General features: G+C 44.3%; 1 protein-coding gene across 2 annotated transcripts in view; it reads right to left on the bottom strand.

The window, feature by feature from the left end:
* The window catches only part of CYFIP2 (cytoplasmic FMR1 interacting protein 2), a 111,662-nt gene that overhangs the window by 63,816 nt on the left and 24,964 nt on the right, over positions 1–22,882 (bottom strand). The window contains exons 11-20 of one of the 2 annotated variants that reach the window (XM_020893445.2): positions 22,020–22,139; positions 21,385–21,510; positions 14,914–15,080; positions 14,016–14,163; positions 11,737–11,811; positions 10,685–10,838; positions 9,097–9,253; positions 8,479–8,575; positions 5,393–5,469; positions 2,226–2,334 (exon numbers count right to left, since the gene is read on the bottom strand). In XM_020893445.2, coding sequence (XP_020749104.1) covers positions 2,226–2,334; positions 5,393–5,469; positions 8,479–8,575; positions 9,097–9,253; positions 10,685–10,838; positions 11,737–11,811; positions 14,016–14,163; positions 14,914–15,080; positions 21,385–21,510; positions 22,020–22,139 — 1,230 coding nt within the window. The remainder of the gene's footprint in view (positions 1–2,225; positions 2,335–5,392; positions 5,470–8,478; positions 8,576–9,096; positions 9,254–10,684; positions 10,839–11,736; positions 11,812–14,015; positions 14,164–14,913; positions 15,081–21,384; positions 21,511–22,019; positions 22,140–22,882) is intronic. The other variant, XM_020893446.2, reaches the window with a different exon arrangement.

The following is a 22,882-nucleotide window of genomic DNA, read 5'->3' as shown; positions in this document are numbered from 1 at the left end:
TTATGATGCCTGCAACTTACTCTCAAATGGCTAAGAAAAGAGTATGTATATTAAAATATATATTTTAATATATTACTTACATAAAATGTTTTTATAAATTATATATTCTATAAATACATAAAGTACATTTACTGTATTTATGAGAAATAATATATACACGAGAAAAATAAAATGAAGCAAATATGATTAAGCATGAATAATCATGAATCTGGATATAAAGTATATATGTGTGTTCACTGTCTTACTGTTTCAACTATCCTGTAGGTTTAAAATATAAAAAGTTGAGGAAAAATATGGTGCATTCAGATTATAGGAAGAGGCTTGTGATACGCTCTAGCAGCCCATGCAATGCTGACATCCTGAATCTCACCCTGAGGTTCTTCTTGCATCCATCCTATCGTGTAGTTCAGAGACACCAGGGAGGCCCCGTCCCCCTGACCCCAGCAAGGGCCTACTGTGTACCTTTATGAGGATAAATTTAAAAGCACGAGGAGAAGGGCTGATTACAGGATGGAAAATATAGCTCAGGCTAATTTCCACTGGGGTTGATGTGGGCATGACTACAGATGCTATGTAGATAGCAATAAACATTTATTGAGTACCTGCTGCGTGCACTGCACTTTGCTATGTGCCTAAGGATTATTCTCAACTATTTTATTTTTTCCTGCTTCCCTTTTGGGAGAGATTTTCTACTAACTGACTAAGGCTCCTTATAGCCATCTTCTGCACACACAAAGCCCTCAGGATTAACATCCTGTGGCTAATTCTAGCTGCACTGGTAATGGAAACTTCCGAGAGGCTGAAGGAGAAGCTCTCATGGAGCCTTCGATGTTGACAGATGGGCAAATGCTTTTTCCTCTTACGATTCTTCCAGCATGGATTTCTCAGAGTAGTGGGACTTTTCAGGTTTTTCAGGGTAATTCCTCTCCTCTCTATCCAGGGCATTTTCTCAGCCTCAGCCCTGCTCCCCTTTGCCCAAGTCTTCCCCAGGAACATGTGAACCATAGGATAAGCACACAGAAATCACAGCGTGAAGGTCATTTCACTGCCTGTGACTGACAGGGCTTAGGAGTAGGATTTAAGATCTGCTAAAACATCTCTTTGTTGGCAAAGTCATGTCTCTGCTTTTTAATATGCTATCTAGGTTGGTCAGAGAGTCCCTTGGACTGCAGAGAGATCCAACCAGTCCATCCTAGAGGAGATCAGTCCTGGATGTTCATTGGAGGGACTGATGCTGAAGCTGAAACTCCAATACTTTGGACACCTCATGCAAAGAGCTGACTCATTGGAAAAGACCCTGATGCTGGGAGGGATTGGGGGCAGGAGGAGCAGGGGATGACAGAGGATGAGATGGCTGGATGGCATCACTGACTCGATGGGCATGAGTTTGAGTAAACTCCGGAAGTTGGTGATGGACAGTGAGGCCTAGTGTGCTGCCATTCATGGGGTCGCAAAGAGTTGGACACGACTGAGCGACTGAACTGAACTGAACTGGACTGAAAACATCTCTTATTTTGTCTGCCTGGCTCCCATGAACATTGTTAAGCAGGGATATGTCTCTGGGCTCCTGGCAGCATTTCCTCTACATCATGGGTCAAATGTTAACGAAGACTAACTCCATACCATAATGGGAAAGTCAGGGATAGACTTTCCCATTTCCGAACATCAGTCCCGACTGGAGGAGGTGGGCTGAAGTTCACGTTGTTGTTCAGCCGCTAAGTCATGTTCAACTCTTCATGACCCCCATGGACTATAAGCACTTCAGGCTTCTCTGTCCTCCAGAATCCCCTGGGGTTTGCTCAAATTCATGTCCATTGAGTTGGTGACTCCTCTGCCAACCCCTTCTGCTTCTGCCTTCAATCTTTCCCAGCATCAGGGGCTTTTCCAATAAGTCAGCTCTTCACATCAGGTGGCCGAAGTATTGGAGTTTCAGCTTCAGCATCTATCCTTCCTGGGAATATTCAGAGTTGATAGGCAGCTCACGATGGGTATTCAAAAGCTCTGGTGGCCCGCTTCAACTGAAGTGAGCAGCAGATGGGCTGAGAAGCCTAGAACTTGAACCGAAGGAAGCCCAGTGCCTCTTGGTAAGATTCTCAGGCTGGGTTATCCTATGCTCAGCAGCCCACACAGGGCAATGCCCAGGGCAGATGATACTGGGTCCTGATTTCTGATCTCTAGGCTAACATCACAGCCCCTCTCTCCCACCATTCCCTCTGTCTCCATACCTGGACGTGTCTCTGTTTCAACAGAGTTTCATAGCGGTTGGATGGTGGGTATGGAATGATGACTCCGTAATTCTTACATTCGGCCCTAAAACGTTTATCCAACAGGACGCTGGAAAGGATAAAAGTGAAATAAGGCCAGTAAACCAGTAAACATGACAGTGAATGGAGTTCAATCACTCAGCCATATGTATTTCAAACCATAGGTTCTCCTCATAGAGCACTATGTTATATATTTTAAATATTATTATTTTTTCTGCTGTAGAGCAAAGTTCTTTAAATTTTTTTCACCTGGAGAAGCTCAATAGGTGAAATGAAATTTCTCCATTAAAGACAGGCAACACAGAAGTTGAGCTGCTTTTTTCCTTTTATTTATTTATTTATTTATTTTACCATAAAAGCAATTGAGTACATGCTTAGTTTAGCCCAGGAAACAGTCTAGGTACCAAGGATTCAAAGTTCCCATCCTTGTGGAGCTTGGGTTCTAGGGAAAAGAGACTGATAATAAATAAATAAGCAGAGGAATAAAATAATGTTGCTCCTGCTGCTGCTAAGTCGCTTCAGTAGACAATAGTAAATACCTGCATAGTATTTACTATTCACCAGGCATGCATATAGACATGCACACAGTCATTTTTAATCTCATGACAACCCTAAGAATTAGATGTTCTATTATGATCTTTCACACTGAGTCATGGATTGCAGAGCAATAAGTGCTCTGAAAATAACAAAACAGGATCATTTGGTGTTAGGAGGTCATGGAAAGTCTCTCTCAAGAGGTCCTGTTGGACAGAGACCTAAATGCTAAAAATGGAAAGATTTGGGGGAAGAATCTTTCAGGCATGATTAGCTTGGTACATTGAGAAAAAGGAAAGATGTAGATAAGGGGTGGGGTGTGTTGGAGAGCATAGTACAAAAATGAATTTACAAGTTAGTCTAGGGGCCAGATCCTTGTGGGATGACACAAGCCACAGTAAAGAGGTTAAATGTTTTCTCAGCATAATTGAAGCCACTGAAAGGTTTAAGCAGGAAAGTGACATCATCTAAATCTACACTGTCCAACACAGCAGCCACCCACCAGCTGAGCCCCCAAGAATCTGAAACATGGTGGGTCCACGCTGAGATGCGCTATTAGTATAAAATACACACGAGGTGTTGAAGATTTAAGAAAAAACAACAAAAACTATCTCTTTAGTAATTTTCACTGATTACATGTTGAAATTGTAATATTTTAGATATCATAGATTATATAATGTATTATTGTTAATTTTAAAAATATGACTATTAAAATTACACTTGTGCCTGCATTATATTTCTGATGGACAGCAGTGATCTAGATCATTCTGTCCCTCTGGCACTTTCTGACTCTTCCAACTTCTCACAATCTCCCCCAACTTCCTGTATTTTTGACAAACCACAGGTCTTATGAGAAGGGATATAGACCAAGATTCCTCTTTTAGATAAGGATATTTTGTAAACTAAATATATAGAGGACTCAGGGTTTGACAAGTCTGAGTTTGTTTACGCAGACAATGGACCAGCATATTTTGAAGATAACTGGAATTATCTTGGAGAAACTGGAAGCCCAGCTCTCTGGTAGGACCACATACAATTCAATCCAATCCAGATCCTTGTAAAGTCATTCCTTTGTGAAAGGCTGCATTCTCTATGCTTCCCTGAAACCCTAAGTATATGCTTTCTATAGTTTCCATCATTAAGAGTCATTCATTTCATTTAACGCACACTCTGTGTTAACAGACACTTGTGTGCTGTACACCGACTCTTGGGAAGCCCTGGTGGCTCAGCAGTAAAGAATCCGCCTGCCAATGCAGGAAACATGGGTTCGATTCCTGGGTTGGGAAGATCCCCTGGAGAAGGAAATGGCAACCCACTCCAGTATTCCTGCCTGGGAAATCCCATGGACAGAGGAGTCTGGCGGGCTACGGTTGATGGGTTCGCAAGAGTCAGACTCTACTTAGCGACTAAACCATCACCACACCAACTCTTGACTGAAATACATTAGAGAAACTCCAGTTGTTGAAAGCAAAAGGAAGCAAGTCTTTAACTGTTGAAAAATGTAACAATCCTTGAAATTTCTGGTTTGTACATTTGGATTTCCAATAAAAAAGAGAACTACCCTATATATATAGATACATATATGTATATGTATCTATGTATCTCTCTGTATCTATGTATCTCTCTCTCTATATATATACATACATATGTATATATATAGATACATATATGTATCTATATATAGAGAGAGAGAGAAAGAGAGAGAGAGGTTTTTGCTGACCAGTACTATCGAGGGTTCCTCGAACACAGGAAATCATAGGGGTCTAAATCAGCCCATACTGACAATACCAGTGAGCCTGTGAGAACTGGCACACCTAGACTTCTTCCCTGGTCTCCTGTTTGATCTTCACACTCCCCGTATTTGCTCACTCCAATCCATTCCCTACATTTTAATGTTTTAAAACATCAAACTTCTAAAAATAAAAATCAAACCAGGTCACTGTCATACTTTGGAAATCATCCCATAGTGTTCCACTTCTCCTAGGATAAATGCCTATAAGACCACAGGGCCTGGGCCCTGCCTACCTGCCCAGCTTTACCACACAGCACACCACTCTGCGGTCTGTGAATGAGATATTTACATGCACTAATTTTAATTAAACCTTTCAACAACCCTACGAGGTATGCATGCTATTAATATTATGCTTTTGCCAAAGGGACTTTGCACAGTCGTTTGTTTTACCTGCAGTTTCCATTCTTTACCTAGTTTAACTCAATCAACACCTATTCACTTCAGATGTGAACTCAAATGTTACCTCAGGATAGCCCTTCCAGTTACCCACCCTAAAGACTGGTTCAGGTTTAACTGTTATATATTCCCAATAAATTTTCTTTCATAGGAATCTCCCTTGTCACTGTGCATTCAATAGTTTTCATTATTGTCTATTTTTCTCACTACACTGTAAGCTCTGTGAGGTCTAGCCCCATATCTGCCTATTTCTCTTTCTTCTACTTGCTAGCACCCAATCCAGGCTAATGGAATCATTCAGATTTCCTTAGATGCTAAAGCAGAAGGGAGGTTTTGTAACACAGGATCTTGCCTTCCAGGTGGCAATCTTAGGAAAGTTTGGTGCCATAGTGCTGAGCTCTCATACCTGCCGGCCATGGCTTTGTAGTAGGCAAATATCTGGTCCGCCAGCTTGTAGACAAACTGATCAAAACACAGGTTCACCTGGTGAAGAAAGCAGGAAATGTCACTGGTGTCTGTCCCACTTTATTAGAGAAACTGCAGCAACTGAAGAGGGCAGTGGGGTAGGACTGCCTGAAAGTGTGAGAGGGAACATGATGCTTTGAAGGAAAGAAAAAAAAAAAAGATTCTGTGGCCGAGTACGTTTGGGAAGTGTGGTCCCTTGCTCTCAAGGTCCTCAACCAGGCACAGAGAAGGCAAGATTCAAAAAGCTGTTGAAGAATTGCCCTCCCCACTGGCCACCTCGTGGCTGTTACAAGGTACCTGCCCACATCCTGTAATTACACATATCAGTCTCCCCATCTCCTAATAGACTTTCTTTTCTTTTACTTTCATTTTATTTTTACCTTGCATTGCAAAGAAAGAAGTTGATGGTCATTAAAAATTTAAAAACCTCCTTTTTAAAAAGTTTGCTTAAAAATCTTTGGTGAGCAAGAGACCATCTTGCCTTTTCAGTGTTTTATCGTGTCGGTACCAGAACATGATGTTCAGGTGAGAAGAAAGTTCAACCTAGACACAGGGGATTGAAACCAAATTCTCCAATGATGGCAAGAGCAGGGAATGGCCAAAGGTGGGATGTTAAAGAGATGGGCTGTGGTAGTTGCAGGGTAATAATGGGATAACTTTGTAGCAACAGACTGAATTTAGGTGATTAATCTTCCATCCTTTTAGCACCAAACTCCCAGCTCCATGAGGCTCTTTATCCAAAGAGCTTTCATATCTTTTATTTCATACCATAAATACTATTTTGAACATAAAAACAATGTATGCGAGTAACCAAGCCCTCTGCCCTGGACTTTGAGCTTCAAGGGTGCCCGGGGGGGCTCCTATAGGCAAAGAATCCATAGGGTCCAGGTGGGGGTGCTCAACTCCTGCTCCCCTTCTAGAACCAGCTTTGAATATTCTTGCCCAAATAGCCCAAGCCCCTGCTAGGGCCTATGTGCTCTTTGCCCTGGGTTCACCCCTGGGGGTGGACTGCACTGCAGATATATATACCCCGAGGGCCCAGGGTTGACCAAACGGCCATTGTTTGAGGGCAGGGGTAGGAGACGGAGCTTGGGGAACCACGCAGAGGCCTTTCCAGGTTCAAAACAGAGTCTGAGGATGGGAAAAGACAGGCGGACAATTTACACTTCTGCTTCATGGCCACCTATGCTATTCTGGGCTGGTCTGTATGCTTTCTTTCCATTTATTTTTTAAACGTCACTTGTCTATAGGATACTCCTAGATTTTTTGTTTTCAACCTGTTAGAGAACATGATTAACTAAAATCTTATCAGAAAATGGACTTGTTAAAGTTGAGAGGCAACCAATTACCTTGTCTGCTGGAACCTTTCTTCCCAAGTTTGCATACTGCTCAGAAGAGGACAGATTTGCATTGGGCTTCCCCAAGGTTCTCAACTCCCACAGCAATTGAAAGATTTAGAAAGAAAGCAGCATCTCTACTAGCTTTTGTTTGAAATATATAAACTTTCAAACTAATTTGGTAGTAATGCTTATCCTAAAATATTCACATCTATCCTTTATAAATAAGAATATCTTATATTTGTACCTTATATTTGAAAATCTTATAATGATAATTGGTCTAATTATGTGTTTATATAACTTCACATACTTGAGTGGAGACTCTCATTCCAATTTCCAGATGACAAAACTGAGATATTTTGTAGTCCTTAGTGCTGTTGATCTCCAGTTTCTGCTCCTTGTTGGCCTGTGGTAGGACTGCACTTTTTCACTCCTCTTTGAAAGCAAGCATAACCAAGTGACTTGCTTTGACCAATGACATGTGTCACTTCCAGCTGGAAGCTTTAAGTATCAGAGTATAAATTCACCCTGACACATCTCCCTGCTATGGCAACTACTGAATATCCCAGATGGGTTCCAGATTAAAGACTACATGGAACAGAGCTCCTAGTCAACCCATAAAAGAGAAATGAAACTTTGGTCTCAAACTACTAAGAATTTGTGATTGTTTGTTACTGCAGTGTATCCTAGCCTTTGCTGACCATTGCAAAAATAAAGCCATTAAACGACAATTCAACAGCTTCACACATGAGAAGATGGCTATTTCAGTCCCAGCAGTACTAGAATGAAACTCTGTAAACTGTGATATTGGGGCAATGATACTTGAACACTCTAAACTAGATAGTAGTATATATTTATTTAAATCATTGTAAAGATTATCTAAAATGTCCATAAAGTGCTTTGTACCTGGCAAACGGTATAAATATAATAATCAATAGGTAGTATTACTGTTTTTCTTTTTTTTTTGGCTGTGCCGTATGGCATGTAGGATCTTAGTTTTGTGACCAGGAATCAAACCCATGCCCCCTACAGTGGAAAAACATAGTCTTAACCACTGGACCACCAGGGAATTCTTGGTAGTATTCCTGTTGTTGTTGTTATCACCAATTAATCCAACTGTAAAAGACCTATTAGAGAATTAATTTTACCCATGTAGTTCTATTATTTGCCGTTACTAAACATCTGAAAAAGAAACACCATACCCCCCTTCCACTAGGTTCCCTTTGATTATCACAATGTATAAAGATCAGTCGCCAAAGCAAGTCACTGATAGCTCATACTATGGTCTGAATGTTTGTGTCCCCCTAAACTCATGTGCTGAAATCTTAACCCCCAAGTGTGATGGAATTAGGAGTGGTGAGGTCATCAGGATGGAACCTTCGTGAATGGCATCAGTGCTCTTACAAAAGAGATCCCAGAGAGCTCCCTGGCCCTGGCCACCCCGTGAGGACACAGTGAGAAGTCTGGAACCCAGAAGAGGGCATTCCCTGACTGCTGCTACCCTGACCTAAGACTTCTAGCCTCCTGAACTATGAGAAATACATTTCTGTAATTTTTAAGCCCCACAGTCTGTGGTATTTCGTTATCACAGCTCAAACAGACACTCCACTCTGGGCCCGTGGTTAGAGATCTGAAAAGTCCAGACTCTCAGAGCATGATGGTGGGAACAAAAGGAAAAGCAGTCACTTGCCTCGGCTTCGATCTCATCATACAGGAACTGCTTTTTAAACTTGGTCAGAGCATAGTAGGCGCTGTCGTTGTACAGATCCAAAGGATAGAGGACATACCTGAGGAGGGAAAAACAATGGCAAGTAGCTTACTAACGGTCTCTCTTAAGGCAGGCAGACTTAAACGTGCTCAGGAAACATGCACAGTTGTGTGAACAGATTCAGCGTTGGGAAAAAGAGGCACTTTAAGCGTGCTATGATGTTTCCAGGCTCTACTTAGGAAATGACTTATTTTACAGTCTGCCCACAGAGATCAAAGCCCATGATGCGAGGCCTGAAAAAAATCAGTCTGGGACTAAAAGCAGTGGGGCATCCATTAAGGACATCAGCGTCCCAATTTTTAGAGATGATCATTTTACCAACACGGTTGGGATGAGGCTGACAAAGCCAGCAAGGGCAGTCAGGCTGGTTGATGTCTGAGCCTTTCTGCAAGGCTGAGTCACATGTGGAGGTGACCTGACACTGGGTGGGACACACTGTGTCATCTGGAAAGTTCTGGAAAGAACAGGGCTCTCTGGCTAGCAAACTGCCCTCCACCAGCACCCTGGGAACCTCCTTGCTGGCCCAACCCTGCCTCTTACTCCATCATGGAAGGTTCTTTGGTTTCCAAGATATGGTCCGTTAGAATCCAGGGCATGGACATCTCGATGGGGAACTGGATTCGTCGGCCCATGGTCAACTCCAGGAAGAATTCTCTGAACCAGAGCTGGGATAGGTCACAACACTGCTGCAGGGCTTCTGGAAGCATGAGGGAAAGAGCCCGGGTTACACATCAGAAGCACTGGAAGATCCTAGTTCTAATTTTTTTACCTCTTATTCTTCTTTCATTGTACTAGGTACAGAGCAGGTACTCAAGAATACGACTCCATTAGTAGACCCTGCTCTCCTGGACCTGAAGGGCAGCCTAACATCTGTTGAGAAGACAGTGTTTGGGGAATTCCTTGGTGGTCCACTGGTTAGGATTTTGCACTTTCACTGCCAAGGGTACAGGTTCAATCCCTAGCTGAAGAACTAGAATCCTGTAAGCTGTGAGGTGTGGCAAAAAAAAAAAGAAGACAGTGTTTGTTCACCCACCAGTGTGGAGGCTGGGAGAGCAGTGATGGTTGAGAGATTTAGATGCCCCTACAGTTTCCATCATGTCTGTACAAAGCCATCCTGAAAACATGACATCTAAGTGTCAGAGTGTCTTTGTTGTTAAGTGTCGAGATAGATCTACAGGTGTCCACTTCTGACTGGACTGCAGGCCCATGATCCTTGCTAGTGATAATTCTGGATTCCTTACTACTCAGAGGCCTCAAAGTCCCTTTCTAGACTACTCTCTTGAGAGTCCCTTGGACAGCAAGGAGATCTAACCAGTCAGTCTGAAAGGAAATCAACCCTGAATATGCACTGGAAGGACTGATGCTGAAGCTGAAGCCCCAATACTTTGTTCACTTGATGCGAAGAGAGGACTCATTGGAAAAGATCCTGATGCAGGAAAAGATTGAAGGCAGGAGGAGAAGGGGGTGACAGAGGACGAGATGATTGGATGGCATCACCGACTCAGTGGACATGATCTGAACAAATTGCAGGAGATAGTGAAGGACAGGGAAGCCTGGCATGCTGCAGTTCATGGGGTCGTCATGAGTTGGACATGACTGAGTGAACAACAGCAAAGACTGCTCTCTACCTAGAAGATCACCCTTTTCGATACCAACAGACACATCACCCTCTTGGGACCCTTGGATGCTACTCTCCCTTCCCTTCATCCCATCTGCACATGCATTCCATCCACTGGAGAGGTGGAGGGGGGAACAAGGGATGGGGTGCAGCCTGGAAGCCCCCTTTGCTAGGAGCAACAGGCACTAAATCAGTTCAGAGATGCTGTTTAAAAGCAAAAAGCTGACCTGGTCCCTACGTGCATCTGTGTGTGTTACCTGTTTGTGATCCCCCTTTACTAAAGACTTCACAAAAAATTGGCCACAAATATCTCCTAAATTCAACTGACTCACAAGAGCTGGACTGAGCCTGGCCTTTCTAAGAATCCACTGGAAAGTGTGCCTTTTATCTTTGGTGGCAAAACGTGCCCCTTTGGGTCGATGATCCCATGTCTGCAACTTCTGGCCCAACAGCCTGAGCTGCTCTGGTTCCTGGGAGCCCTTCCCCTCCCCATCCCAACAGGATGCTCACCGCTGATGTTGAGCAGGTGCGTGAAGAAGAAGGACTGCTTGTGGAAGTCTTCGATGGCCAGGACGATGGGTCCATCCAGGCTGCTCCGCAGGGTCTTCTTGGAACCGCTTTTGTCCGCGATGAGCGATTCAAGCATGGTCCGCACCATGTACAGCTTGAAAAAGAAAGGAAGATGGGAAGGTCACGGGCTGGCCCTCCATCCAGGGGAAAAGGTTGTTTTGTGTTGTATTTCTAGTCTTTTTTTTTTTCCCTGTAGATATCTGCCCTTAATAAGCACTGTCTTAAGGAAGCACCAGTTTAGGGTTGGAGAAGTAAACTTAGCATGTATAGCCTTCAAGGAGATGGGCCAGCCCTGAAGGATGCCCTGCCTGGGGCCGGGGGCCTCCTGTGGTTACCAGGTCTTTCAAGGCCCAGGTTCTCGCCTGCTCTGCTTGACCAGGGCGTGGGCATCAGAGGAGAACCTCATTCCACGTCACCCTGGAGTCCCTCCCTGCTCTTCTGGACAGCCATGTGGCCCCAGGTTTGGAGCGCTGGACTCACAGTCAAAAGCCGGAGCTTTAGGGCCACGCGCTGCCACTGGCTTGCTGTGTGACCTTGGGCACAAAGTCCCACTCTGGGCCTCAGTTTTCTTATCTGCCAACACGAGGAGGTTGTACCAGATGCTTTCTCCAACCAGTCCCTTTCAGTTCTAACATTCGGAGGAACCGTGAAACGCGGCAGGATCAGAGCGAGCCCCCCACCACCTCACGTTTCCAATCCTGAATATCGAGGGGCCGCGGTGCTGCACCCTCCGGGGGCGCCAGCAGCATGGCACGGCCGAAGTGCTGGGTGGAAAGCAGGTGAAGGTCAGTACTTACAGGAGGTCTACTAGACAATTAACTCCTGCTTACAGAGGGCCTTAAGTGCAAAGGGCGCAAGGGCTAATCTAGATAATTCCACACCATGTGTCTTTGAATCTTAGGGCTGGAAGGGGCCGTGAGGAGCCAGGCTAGTCCATTCCTGCTGCCTCCTGGAGAAGTGTACCCAACCAACCCAGCCAGGCGGTGTTATACCAAGGATCGGCAGCCTCTTCGGCCCTGTGTGCCACCAGTGGGGTGAAACAAAGCCCGCGGGGACCACTGGCAGGCCTAAGACATAGATGGGAGAGAGGAGGAGGGAATGGGAGGGCAGGAGAGACAGGGAAGAGGGAGAGAGAAGAGAGAGAGAGAGAGAGAGAAAAGCAAGAGGTATTGTATACGGTGGGAAAGCCGCCACGACTGCTAGAGGCCACCTGCCGACCACCTCTGAGACACTCCAACCTCCCTCTGCCACCACGTCCATCCTCTGGTCTTCTCTAGCACCTCACCCACCGAGCGCCTGGCCTGGGCTGGGCTGGGCAGCGTGGCCACGGAGAGGAGCGGCACACCACCCCGGGCACAGCACCCGCCTTTGTGGTAAAGGAACCATGGAGCTGTGGGTCATCAGATAGTCCACCCTCTGCAACCCTGTCGGTGGGCACGGCTGACCGTCCCTAAGACTCGAGAGGCCCTGTTCTCACGATGGCCTTTGGAGTCCTCCAAGAAAAGATTCTTTCATCTGGCCTGTGCAGATGCTGACCGATTTGTATCGGATTCTAACTACCTGAAATCCAAGAGGGGGAAACACTTTCCCCGCCTACTTTTATTAAGCAGAGCATTTAATTCACCGGAACAGTCACCTCCCAGCTCTGCTAGATGCCACATCTACTGTGCTCCTAGGGCCCTGACAGAGCCCCGGGGTGGGAGTCAGGAGACCTGGTTCTCGTCCCACCTCCACCTAGACTCACCTTGTGACTTGGACAAGTCACGTTCCCTCTCTGGACCTCAGTTTCCCCATCTGCAAAATGGGGGGAGCAACTAGTTTGGGACTAGTGTGTTTCTAAAGGCTATTCCAAGCGGAGCATCCAGGAGTCCATCAGGTGTGTCCTCGCCACCCTACCAGAGCCTGGGAGCATTGGTAGGGGCCTGTTGGCGACACTTCGTCTCACATCACACAAGCACTCCTTTCTCCCTCCCTGTCCCCCGTTGCCCTCTCATTCTCTGCCTCTTGGCCCCTCTCTGCTACTTTTCCATTCTCTCTTTTGCCTTGCCCAGAAGAAGCACCCAGAAGCCCTGCTCAGCCCCTCCAGGCCGTTCTGGACTGGAAAGGTCTCTGGACCCTGACATATACACAGAACTGTTTGCAGAAGCTTCCTTGAGAAGTTTCACGTCTCTCAAGCAGGCAGGATAAGTGCAAGGGGCCTGCTGGCTGAGGGAAGCTGCAATGACAGCGCTGTGATCCCAGCTCACCCTGGTCCCACCTCCCTGCCCCATCCCCGTACCCAGACACAGACACACACACAGTGAAAAGGGTCAGGGTGAGCCTTAGATGGCTCATCTCAGGTGATTCAAGGACTCAGGACTTCAGGGATAAGACATAAGGGTTATGTGAAGCCAGAGCTCCCAGCCTGGGGCTTGTGGGCCCTGTAAGACTTTTAAAAGCTGTAATGGGTCCATTAGCCTTTTCTCAGTACCTCAAAAAGCCTACCAGAAACTATTTATCCTTAAGTAGGTGGCAAGGATTTAACTAAGGTGCCTAGGTTCTTTACTTTTTTTCCCCCTATAATATTACAACTACTTTGGATAAGCTACAGACAACCTCTTGTTCAAAAAGCTCTGGTTAGCAACTCTGAGTATCTCTGATCATTAGACTTTCTCTAAGGGGTCAAAGACTTTCAATTTGTGATTTGGGGTGTGTTCAGAGAATAGCAAAAGGGATGTTTAGTCAGTAACATGATCTTGTCCAAAGTTTTCATTTAACAGAGAAGATAATCAGAGCTCAGAGAGGTCAAGGCACTTGCCCAAGAACACACAGCAAGTCAGAGGCAGAAATTTGGGAATTTCTAAGCTAGGATGTCACTACAAGGGAAGGCAGAGGGGAGGTCAGGATTCATTAAAAAGGGACAAGAGAGATGCATACAGGTTCCACGTTAAACACCTCTATACTTTGGAACCTGTACTTCACTGGGCTAGGAGAGCCAGTTTTGGTATTACCCCCTTTTGCCAGATTAGACAACTGAGGCACAAAGAGATAGTATAACGTGCCCGAGGTCACACAGGTACGTAGGACTAGAACCCAGGTCTCCTGAATCTTATGCTAGTGGTCCTCCCTCTTACATCAAAACAACACAGAAAAAGACGAGAACAGCTGCTTGGCCCTGCCCCTCTTGCCTGAGGACTCCCGACCCCACTGCCCCACGGTCCAGCCAGGATGACCTACCGTAGCCTGGCTGGCCTTTGAGTCAGCAGACTGGCCTGTGCCTGGAGCCGCTTACCTGTGTGCTGGAGGGACCCACGGCTCGCCGCGGCACCTTGATGTCAAATCCACCCTTGGGGTCCTTCTCCCCTTTCAAGCATGGGTCATTGGGGGGCTCACGGCCCCCCTCCCAGTCACAGATGGTTTTCCGAATCGCCTGTAGAACGCTGGGGAAGGAAGAACCAGGATTCAGAACATCAGGAGGTGCTGCAAGCTTGGATCCAGAGTCCACAGTGTCCAGGATCACGTGCCTTAGAGCTCCTGACATGCCTGTGAACCATGCTCATGCCAGGGCCCCTCCCCCAGGGATGCTGGCTTCACAGATCCGAGGTGCAGTCCGGAAGTCTGTATTTCACAAGTGCCCCAGCGATCCTGATGCCTACCAGCTGTCTGAGAACTCAACTCAGAGCCCATACAGTGGGAGAGAAGCTGAGTGAAGCAGGATGGCTGTTCTTCTTTTTGCTTATAGAACAGTTTCATTAGTCCTATTTCAATCTCGGCATATTTAAAACTTTAATAATAGCTTCTATGTGTTGCATACTCGCTCCATGCTGTGGAGTGCTTAGGTTTATACGTGAATTCTCTCACTGCATTATCCCAAAAGCCTATTGAGTAGGTATCGTTCTTACCCATGTTTTACAAATGAAAGAAACAGAGGTTCAGAGAAGGTAAGTAACTAAGTTCACACAGCTATACAGTATGGATATGGGCTTCAAACTTAAGAGATGGGGACATAAATTATCCCAAATGTCCAATCTTCTAAAAGAGCCTCTTAGAACTTGTTGGAACTCATTGGAAGGGTCTGTGTGTTCAGACACTTCCCTGGAAGCTGACTGAGCCAGGAACATCCTCTGTGGCCTGCACCCAGCACCCCTGATTTTGGACATGGCCCTAAAAAAGGCCATCTGAAGACCCACCTGATGAGGACATTCTTCTTCTTCCGTACTGCCTGCCTGAGGGGCTCGCGCAGGGTCACCTGGGCAAAGTCCTGCAGGGCTGCGTAGATGGTGTTCCTGATGGCCTGGTTGAAGACGCTCTCCATCCTGCCCATGAGCACCTGCAGGCCTTTGATCATGGCAATCACCTGGCCAGGCACAGATCAAGGTGAGCTCACCGGCCTCAGGACACCCATCCACCCAGTACCCTCGACATGTCTCAGGGAGGGTGCTGGCAGAGACTTCCAGAAGCATGAGGCCCGCCAGCAATGCTGAGAGTGCCTGCTCACAGATGGGTGGAAATGTGTACAGAAAAGAAGTCAGCACTCTGCTCCCCTCTCAAGAAAGTCCTGCTACAAAGCCAAGATGTCAGCCACACAGCCTGTACTTCACCATCGGCGAATTTTTATCCTGGCACTGGCTCCTGGTCTCGCTGCTGACTAGTGACAATCGGCAGCCAGTCCATGTACCATGTTTTGAGCAGCACTCTGACTTTTAGAGGCCTCTCCACGTACCACATATCCACAGACAGTAACAAATATAACTCTTTTTTTTTTAACCATAAAATTTTCTACGGAATTTCCACAACCTTTGCTTTTGAAATAATTTGGCCAGCTGCAGCTTGAATCCATAAAGTAGGATTCCTGTAGAAATCTTGGAGGCAAAGTACTCTACCCTTCCAGATGCCTCCTCACTAGCCCCTTAGCTCACTGATCTTTCTGCAGAGGTGGACAGTCAGCTGACTGTAGTGTGTACATTGTCACTGTGACCTTGCCACTCACTTGGGATCTGTCTGCCTGTGGGGTATGTCCTCCCCTCTGGGTGCCTGTCCTGTCCTTGCAATAATCATCCCCGTTCCAGCCCAAGGAAGGGATGTGGATATTTATGCAGCTGCTCTGCCTGTTTCTCAGTGGGAAGTTTCATAGAATGGGGGAGGAACAGGAAGCTCGGTGTGGCCTTGAGTAAAGCCACGTTCTCTAGTCTAGCTTTACCAAACCTGAGCATTCGGCCCCCATCAGCCTCAGTGCTAACTTCTAGATTGGCTCAGAATTCAGAAGGGGAAAGCCTTGCCAAATGCGCCTCCTGACAGCTGCCACACTCGCCACACCCATCCTGATGTATTCGATTTCCTCCCTCTGCGCCAGACTAAGCACTGCAGGGGTGAGGCTCCGCAGGCTGTGTAAGCCCCATCCCAGGGCTTGGGTCCCTAAGGCCCTTAAGCGAGTTCTGTTGAAAACGTAATGAATACATGAATGAATGTGCTTTGATGCTAAGACTTTATCTTCTTTTAAAGTGCAAAGGAAGAAACAGAATATTTGCGGCAGGAGAAATGGTGAGAACAGACCAGAAGGGAAGGAGTTACACTAGAACCAACAGCAGTGGTTTTGCTGAAGAGAACCTTTATAGTGCAGAAATAATGAGAGAGAAGCTCTAAAAGACTGTGAGGTCATAAAAGAATCTAGGCTTCCGACTGGCAATGAAACTAGAGAATAGAGACAAAGGAAGGACAGGATAATGAAGATGTTTCAGAATAATTTCAAACACAGAAGAGTATGCAGATCTGTTAGACCCAAGGGAAAATCTTTGCAACTCTGGGCTAGGCAGAGATTTCTTAGCTGGAACACAAAAAATTACAAACCATGGAATGATAGGTAAGTTGGGTTTTGTTAAAATTAAAGACAGTTGCTCTTTAAAAGGCAATCCTAAGAAAATGAAAATTCAAAGTCACCAATTAGAAAAAATATTTGCATTTTATATAAATTTTATATAAAATGGTATACTTGCTTCAGGACACTGTTCAGCAGTTTCTTAAAAAGTTAAACATACCTCCAATATGACCATTTCAAGAGAAGTGAAAACCTGTGTCCAAACAAAGACTTACACTCAAATATTTAAAGCAATTTTAGTTACATTGACCCAAAGCTGAAAATGGTCCAATGTTTATCAATAGTTGAATAGATACAAAAATTATAGAATAGCCACACAATGGAAAAATACTCAGCAATGAAAAGGCACAAACTACTGATACACAAAACAATGTGAATGAATCTCAAAATTATTACACTAAGTAAAAAAAAGCTACACACACAAAATACATTCTGTATAATTCCAGTTATATAAAATTCTAGAAAATGCAAACAAATCTATGATGACAAAAAATATGACTAGGGCCAAGGACAGAGAGAAGGATGGATTGCATATGGCATAAAAAGTCTCAAAGTGAGGCTGAAATAGTCTGTATCTTGTGTTTGGGGTTTCACAGGTGTGTGAACAACTGTCAAAACTTTTCGAATTATACACTTTAAATGGATGCAGTTTATTGAATGTAATTATATCTCAATAAAGCTGATTAAAAAAACAATGATCTCCTCATAGTGATAGCACATTCATGACACAAGAGCAGGATACAATTAAAAAAAAAAGAAACATTCACACATCAAGATGGAGCTTTTGAACATTAAAAATATAGGCAAAATAAAAAGTACTAACATATATATGTGTTAGTATACTGTAATGGTCTTTATCTTTCTGGCTTACTTTGCTCTGTATAATGGGCTCCAGTTTCATCCATCTCATTAGAACTGATTCAAATGAATTCTTTTTAATGGCTGAGTAATATTCCATGGTGTATATGTCCCACAGCTTCCTCATCCCAGAAAGATAAAGACCATTACAGTATACTAACACATATATATGGAATTTAGAAAGATGGTAACGATAACCCTATATGCAAAACAGAAAAAGAGACTCAGATGTATAGAACAGACTTGTGGACTCTGGGAGAAGGCGAGGGTGGGATGCTTCAAGAGAACAGCATCGAAACATCTATATTATCTAGGGTGAAACAGATCACCAGCCCAGGTTGGGTGCATGAGACAAGTGCTCAGGCCTGGTGCACTGGGAAGACCCAGAGGGATCGGGTGGAGAGGGAGGTGGGAGGGGGGAACGGGATGGGGAATACATGTAAATCCATGGCTAATTCATTTCAATGTATGACAAAAACCACTGCAATGATGTAAAGTAATTAGCCTCCAACTAATAAAAATAAATGGAAAAAAAAATAAATTAAAAAAAAAAGTACTAACAGAGTTGAAAACTGAATTTAAGGAACTATCCTATAAAGCAGAACAAAAATAAGTGATGTGCAGTAAGAGAGAAAAGATAGGGAAACTAGACACTAAATCCTGGGTGTCCAACATCTGCCAGGTAGAAAACCCAGAAAGACAGGACAGAGAAAACAGAGGAGAAATTACCAAAATTAAAATTCAAGAAAATCTCCCAGATCTACAGAACATGTATTTCCATACAGCAATGGCTCTAAACAGGCCACTGTCCCAAAGAATACAAAAGGCCCTCATCACGATGCCTCACAGTGAAACTTTAGAAAAATAGTGATAAAGAGATGAGACCACAAAGTTCTACAGAGGAAAAAATAAGAATAAAGTTTGACTCACAATTCTTGATTTCAAAACTTATTACAAAGCTATACTAATCAAAATGGTGTGGTATTGGCATATATGGGTTTTTCTGATCACTCAGATGGTAAAGAATCTGTCTGCAAGGAGACCTGGGTTCAATCCCTGGATCGGGAAGATTCCCAGGAGAAGGAATGGCAACCCACTCCAGTACTCTTGCCCAAAGAGTCCCATGGACAGAGCCTGGCAGGCTACAGTCCACAGGGGTCACAAAAGAGTCACACATGACTGAGCAATTGGCATATATATAAATGGAAGAGAACTGAAAGCCCAGAAATAATCCCGTACATTTATAGTCAATTGACTTTTGACAAGGGCACCAAGACAATCCAATGGAGAAAGAATACTCTTTCCAGCAACTGGTGCTTGGACAACTGGACATCCACATGCAAAGAATGAACTTGGACCCTTACACAATATACAGAAATTAACTCAGAATAAATCAGAGACCTAAATGTAAGAATTGAACCTATAAAAATCTCAGAAGAAAAATAGAAGTAAATCTTTGAGATCTTGGATTAGGCAATGGTTTCTTAAATCTGACACCAAAAGCATAAGTGACAAAAGAAAAAAATAAATTGAACTTCATCAAAATAAAAAAACTTTTGTACTTCAAAGGATTCCAACTAGAAAGTAAAAAGACAATCCATGGAATTGAGGAAAATTTCTTTTCAAATTATATGTCTGATAAGGGGCTTGTATCCAGAATATATAAAAATTATTTTTTTGGATGCTTTTATATTGATATAATTTTCAAGATATCATTTCTGGAAAACAAGATGCAACATAAATTTTTTTCCTCTTTTTCATTTTGGCTCAGATATTCAGTTTCAATTTGGAAAACAGGCCCTGTTTTCCTGGAAATCATGGTGGATTAACAGGATTTTCTGATACAGAATATATGAAAACTCCCATGTCTCAAAAATAAAAAGACAAATAACCCAAACAAAATGGGTAAAGAATCTGAACAAATAGTTCTCCAAAGAAGCTATATAGATGGCCAATAAGCACATGGTAAGATGCTCAATATCATTAGTTATTAGGGATACGCAAATCACAACCACAATGAGACATGACTTCACACCAGTTAGGATAGCTAAAATAAAAAAGACAATAAGTGGGGCTTCCCTGGTAACTCAGTTGTAAAGAATCTGCCTGCCAATGTAGGAGACACAGGTTTGATCCCTGGTCAGGGAAGATCCCACATACCGAGGAGTAACTAAGCCTGTGCCTCCAAACTATTGAGCCTGTGCTTGAGAGCCTAGAACTGCAACTACTGAGGCTATGAGCCACAGCTACTGAAGCCCTCCTGCCCTAGGGCCCGTGCTCCACAGCAAGAGAAGCCAGTGCAATGAGAAGTCTGTGCACCACAACTAGTGCATCGCCCTCACTTGCTGCAACTAGAGAAAAACCCTTGCAGTGATGAAGCCACAAGGGAAGCCCCAGGACACTGGAGTGGATAGCCTGTCCCTTCTCCAGGGGATCTTCCTGACCCAGGAATCAAACTGGGGTCTTCAGCACTCCAGGCGATTCTTAACCAGCTGAGCTACCAGGGAAGCAGCCCCGATGAAGACCCAGCACAGTCAAAAATAAATATATAAATAAAATTATAAAAAATTCTTTAAAAGTTCAGGTTCTTTGGTTCAAAGCACAAATTTATTTTTAAAAAAGACAGGAAGTGATGACAAGGATATGACTTACATATCCAGGGATCAAACCCAATATAAATTACAACTCCCACATACTGCTGGTGAAAATGCAAAATGATCCAGCTGCTTTGGAAAACAGTTTGGCATTTTCTCAAATTTTTAAACAAAGAGTTACCACATGATCCAGTAATTCTGCTTCTAGGTATAGATCCAAGAAAATGAAACATATTTCAACACAAGTACTTGTACATGAATGTATGCATCAGCGTTATTCATAATAGTCTAAAAGCTGAAACAGCGAAAACAGTAGCTGTCACTCACAATCCAGTATGAACGTGCCCTTTCACTCCCATAGAATATCTTTCAGTAATCAAACAAAAAACCAAATCATATAGTCTAAGGTAGGAAGTCAGAATCCTGTCTCCAGAAATGACTGTTAATGGTTTGGTATATATAAATACACACACTTACGTCCTTCCATTTTGAGCAAATGTGCAAAAGTATATTAATTTGAGCAGAAATGGCATCATTTTACATGCTGCTCTTTAACCTTTTTTTTTTTAAACTTAATATTCTGTGTATATCTTTTCATATCAGTACATCCATTTTAGTGGCTGCATCATATTTAATGATACAGCTGCACCTTCATTTACTTTATCTGATCCATATTGTAGGACATTTCAGTTGTTTCACATATTATGCCATTATAAACAATATGGTGATAAATGTGTACATATGTATTGATTGGCACAGTTGGCTTATTTCTGAGATATATTCCCCAGAAGAACTTCTGGGCAAATGATATGCACGTTAAAAATCTGAATACAAGCGGTCTGAAGGGAGGGAAAAAAAAAATCTGAATACAGATGATCAGATTGCCCTCAGAGAAAGCCTGTAAAATGCACACTTGCCACTCAAAGTATCTGAGAAGATCTATATCCCACTTTAACCAGCAACGGACATCGCCAGTCTTCTAGATCTTTACCATCCTGACTGATCAACACTCTGTATCTTAGCTTCAATCTGTAGTTCTCTGACCTCTCATCAGTCTGGGCATTTCTCATATCTTGTCTGGCCATGTGTCTCTTCTGTTGTTTCCAACAGAGTGACTCTTTGGGATTTTTTAAGACCAGAATGGCTTTCTCACCATTTCTGAATAACAACGTGGGACAGAAATGAATTCGGGTGGGCGGAGGGGCGAGCAGATGCATGCACACGAGGACCAGGGCTGCCGGCCAGCCCAGCACCCCTCCAGGAAGCCCTGTGGCCGACACTCAGCAGCAACCTCGCGGGTGGGGGACAAGGAGACCCAGGGAGTCCGCACCCACCTCGACGAAGGCGAACTTCTCCTCACTGGTGTAGTTGTAGCGCGTGGCTCGCTCGTACTCCTCGGCCGTGCCCGGGCAGTCCTTGTTGCAGAACTTGTCCGTGGGGTGAACCAGCTTCCAGGAGTACTGGGGAGAGAGCGGAGACCCGGAGTCCATCAGTGGGTGAGCGGATCAACTAAACCGGGAGAGTCCACGCAATGGAGCAGCACTCAGGCAAGAAAGGAAACGAAGCATTTATCTGTGCAACAATGGATGGACCTTGATAACACGCAGTTGAAGCCAGACACAAATAACCGTGTATGATGATTCTATTCATAGGAAACACCCCCAAAATAGGGAAATCTACAGAGACAGAAGGAGACGGTTTAAGGCTGTAGAGACAGGGAACAGGGCCTGATTGTACCAGGTGAGGGTTAGGTTGTTCTGAATTTGACTGCAGTTTCATAGCACTGGAAATATACTAAAAATTAATGGATTTATGTTTTAAATTGGTGAATGGTGTGGTATGTGAATTCTCTCTCAATAAACCTGTTTAAAAGTGTTGGAGAGGGGCAGGGGCAGACAAATTTCAAGAGACCAGAGGTCAGAGTGGAGGGGGCTGGGGAGAGGCAGACCCTCTTCCCTGGGACACCTACCACCTCCATGACGTGGGCGCTCCACTTGGACAAGAGCTGCAGGCCCCGCAAGGCCAGGTCAAAGAGCTCGCGGTACTCCTCGTCTGACTTCTGGCTGTCCAGCCCGGAGCCCGTCACCACCTGAGGAACACTGACCATCACCTTCACTGCCAACGAACCTGGCACTTTTCCATTGTATTTCACTGATCCCCCCACCCCCAAGAACATTGCAAGGGAGGTGCTATTATTATACCTCTTGACCGATAAACTGAAGCTCAGACAAGTCCCTTGTTGGTCACATGGCTTGCAAATGACTGAGGGTTCAAACTCAGGTGCTGTGATGCCAGAGCCCCACTCACAACGACCCCGGTCAATTGCAGAGCAGTGGCTTTTCAGACTTTTGGGTCTGTGATTTACAGTAGGAAGTGTATACTATATACTGACCGAGGTATTCAATACAGACACGAAATAACATTTTCCACAAAGAAGCTGTGTGCTTAATACTTGAGACCTACTCTGATTGCCCATTGTCTCATACCAAAATGCTAATCAGAGATCAATGGCAACCCACTCCAGTGTTCTTGCCTGGAAGATCCCATGGACAGAGGAGCCTGATAGGCTATAGTCAGTCCATGGGGTCGCAAAGAGTCGGACACGGCTGAGCGACTTCACTTTCTTTCACTTAGTTGACTTTACAACCAATTACAAATGACTCATTGACTGAAAAGCATTGGTGAAGACAAACATCTATTTGAACATGTAATATGTTCCACAGTAAAATATAATATGCATGTATGCATGTGCATATGCACAGACATGTGTATATATGTGTGTGTATACATATACATACTGAGCCAGTCCTCATCATTATTTGTGGGTTCTGA

Source organism: Odocoileus virginianus, chromosome 3 (assembly GCF_023699985.2).
Source record: "Odocoileus virginianus isolate 20LAN1187 ecotype Illinois chromosome 3, Ovbor_1.2, whole genome shotgun sequence".
Lineage (NCBI taxonomy): Eukaryota > Metazoa > Chordata > Mammalia > Artiodactyla > Cervidae > Odocoileus > Odocoileus virginianus.
The sequence above is the reverse complement of the archived record's forward strand: the minus strand, read 5'-3'. Positions and strand labels throughout refer to the sequence as shown.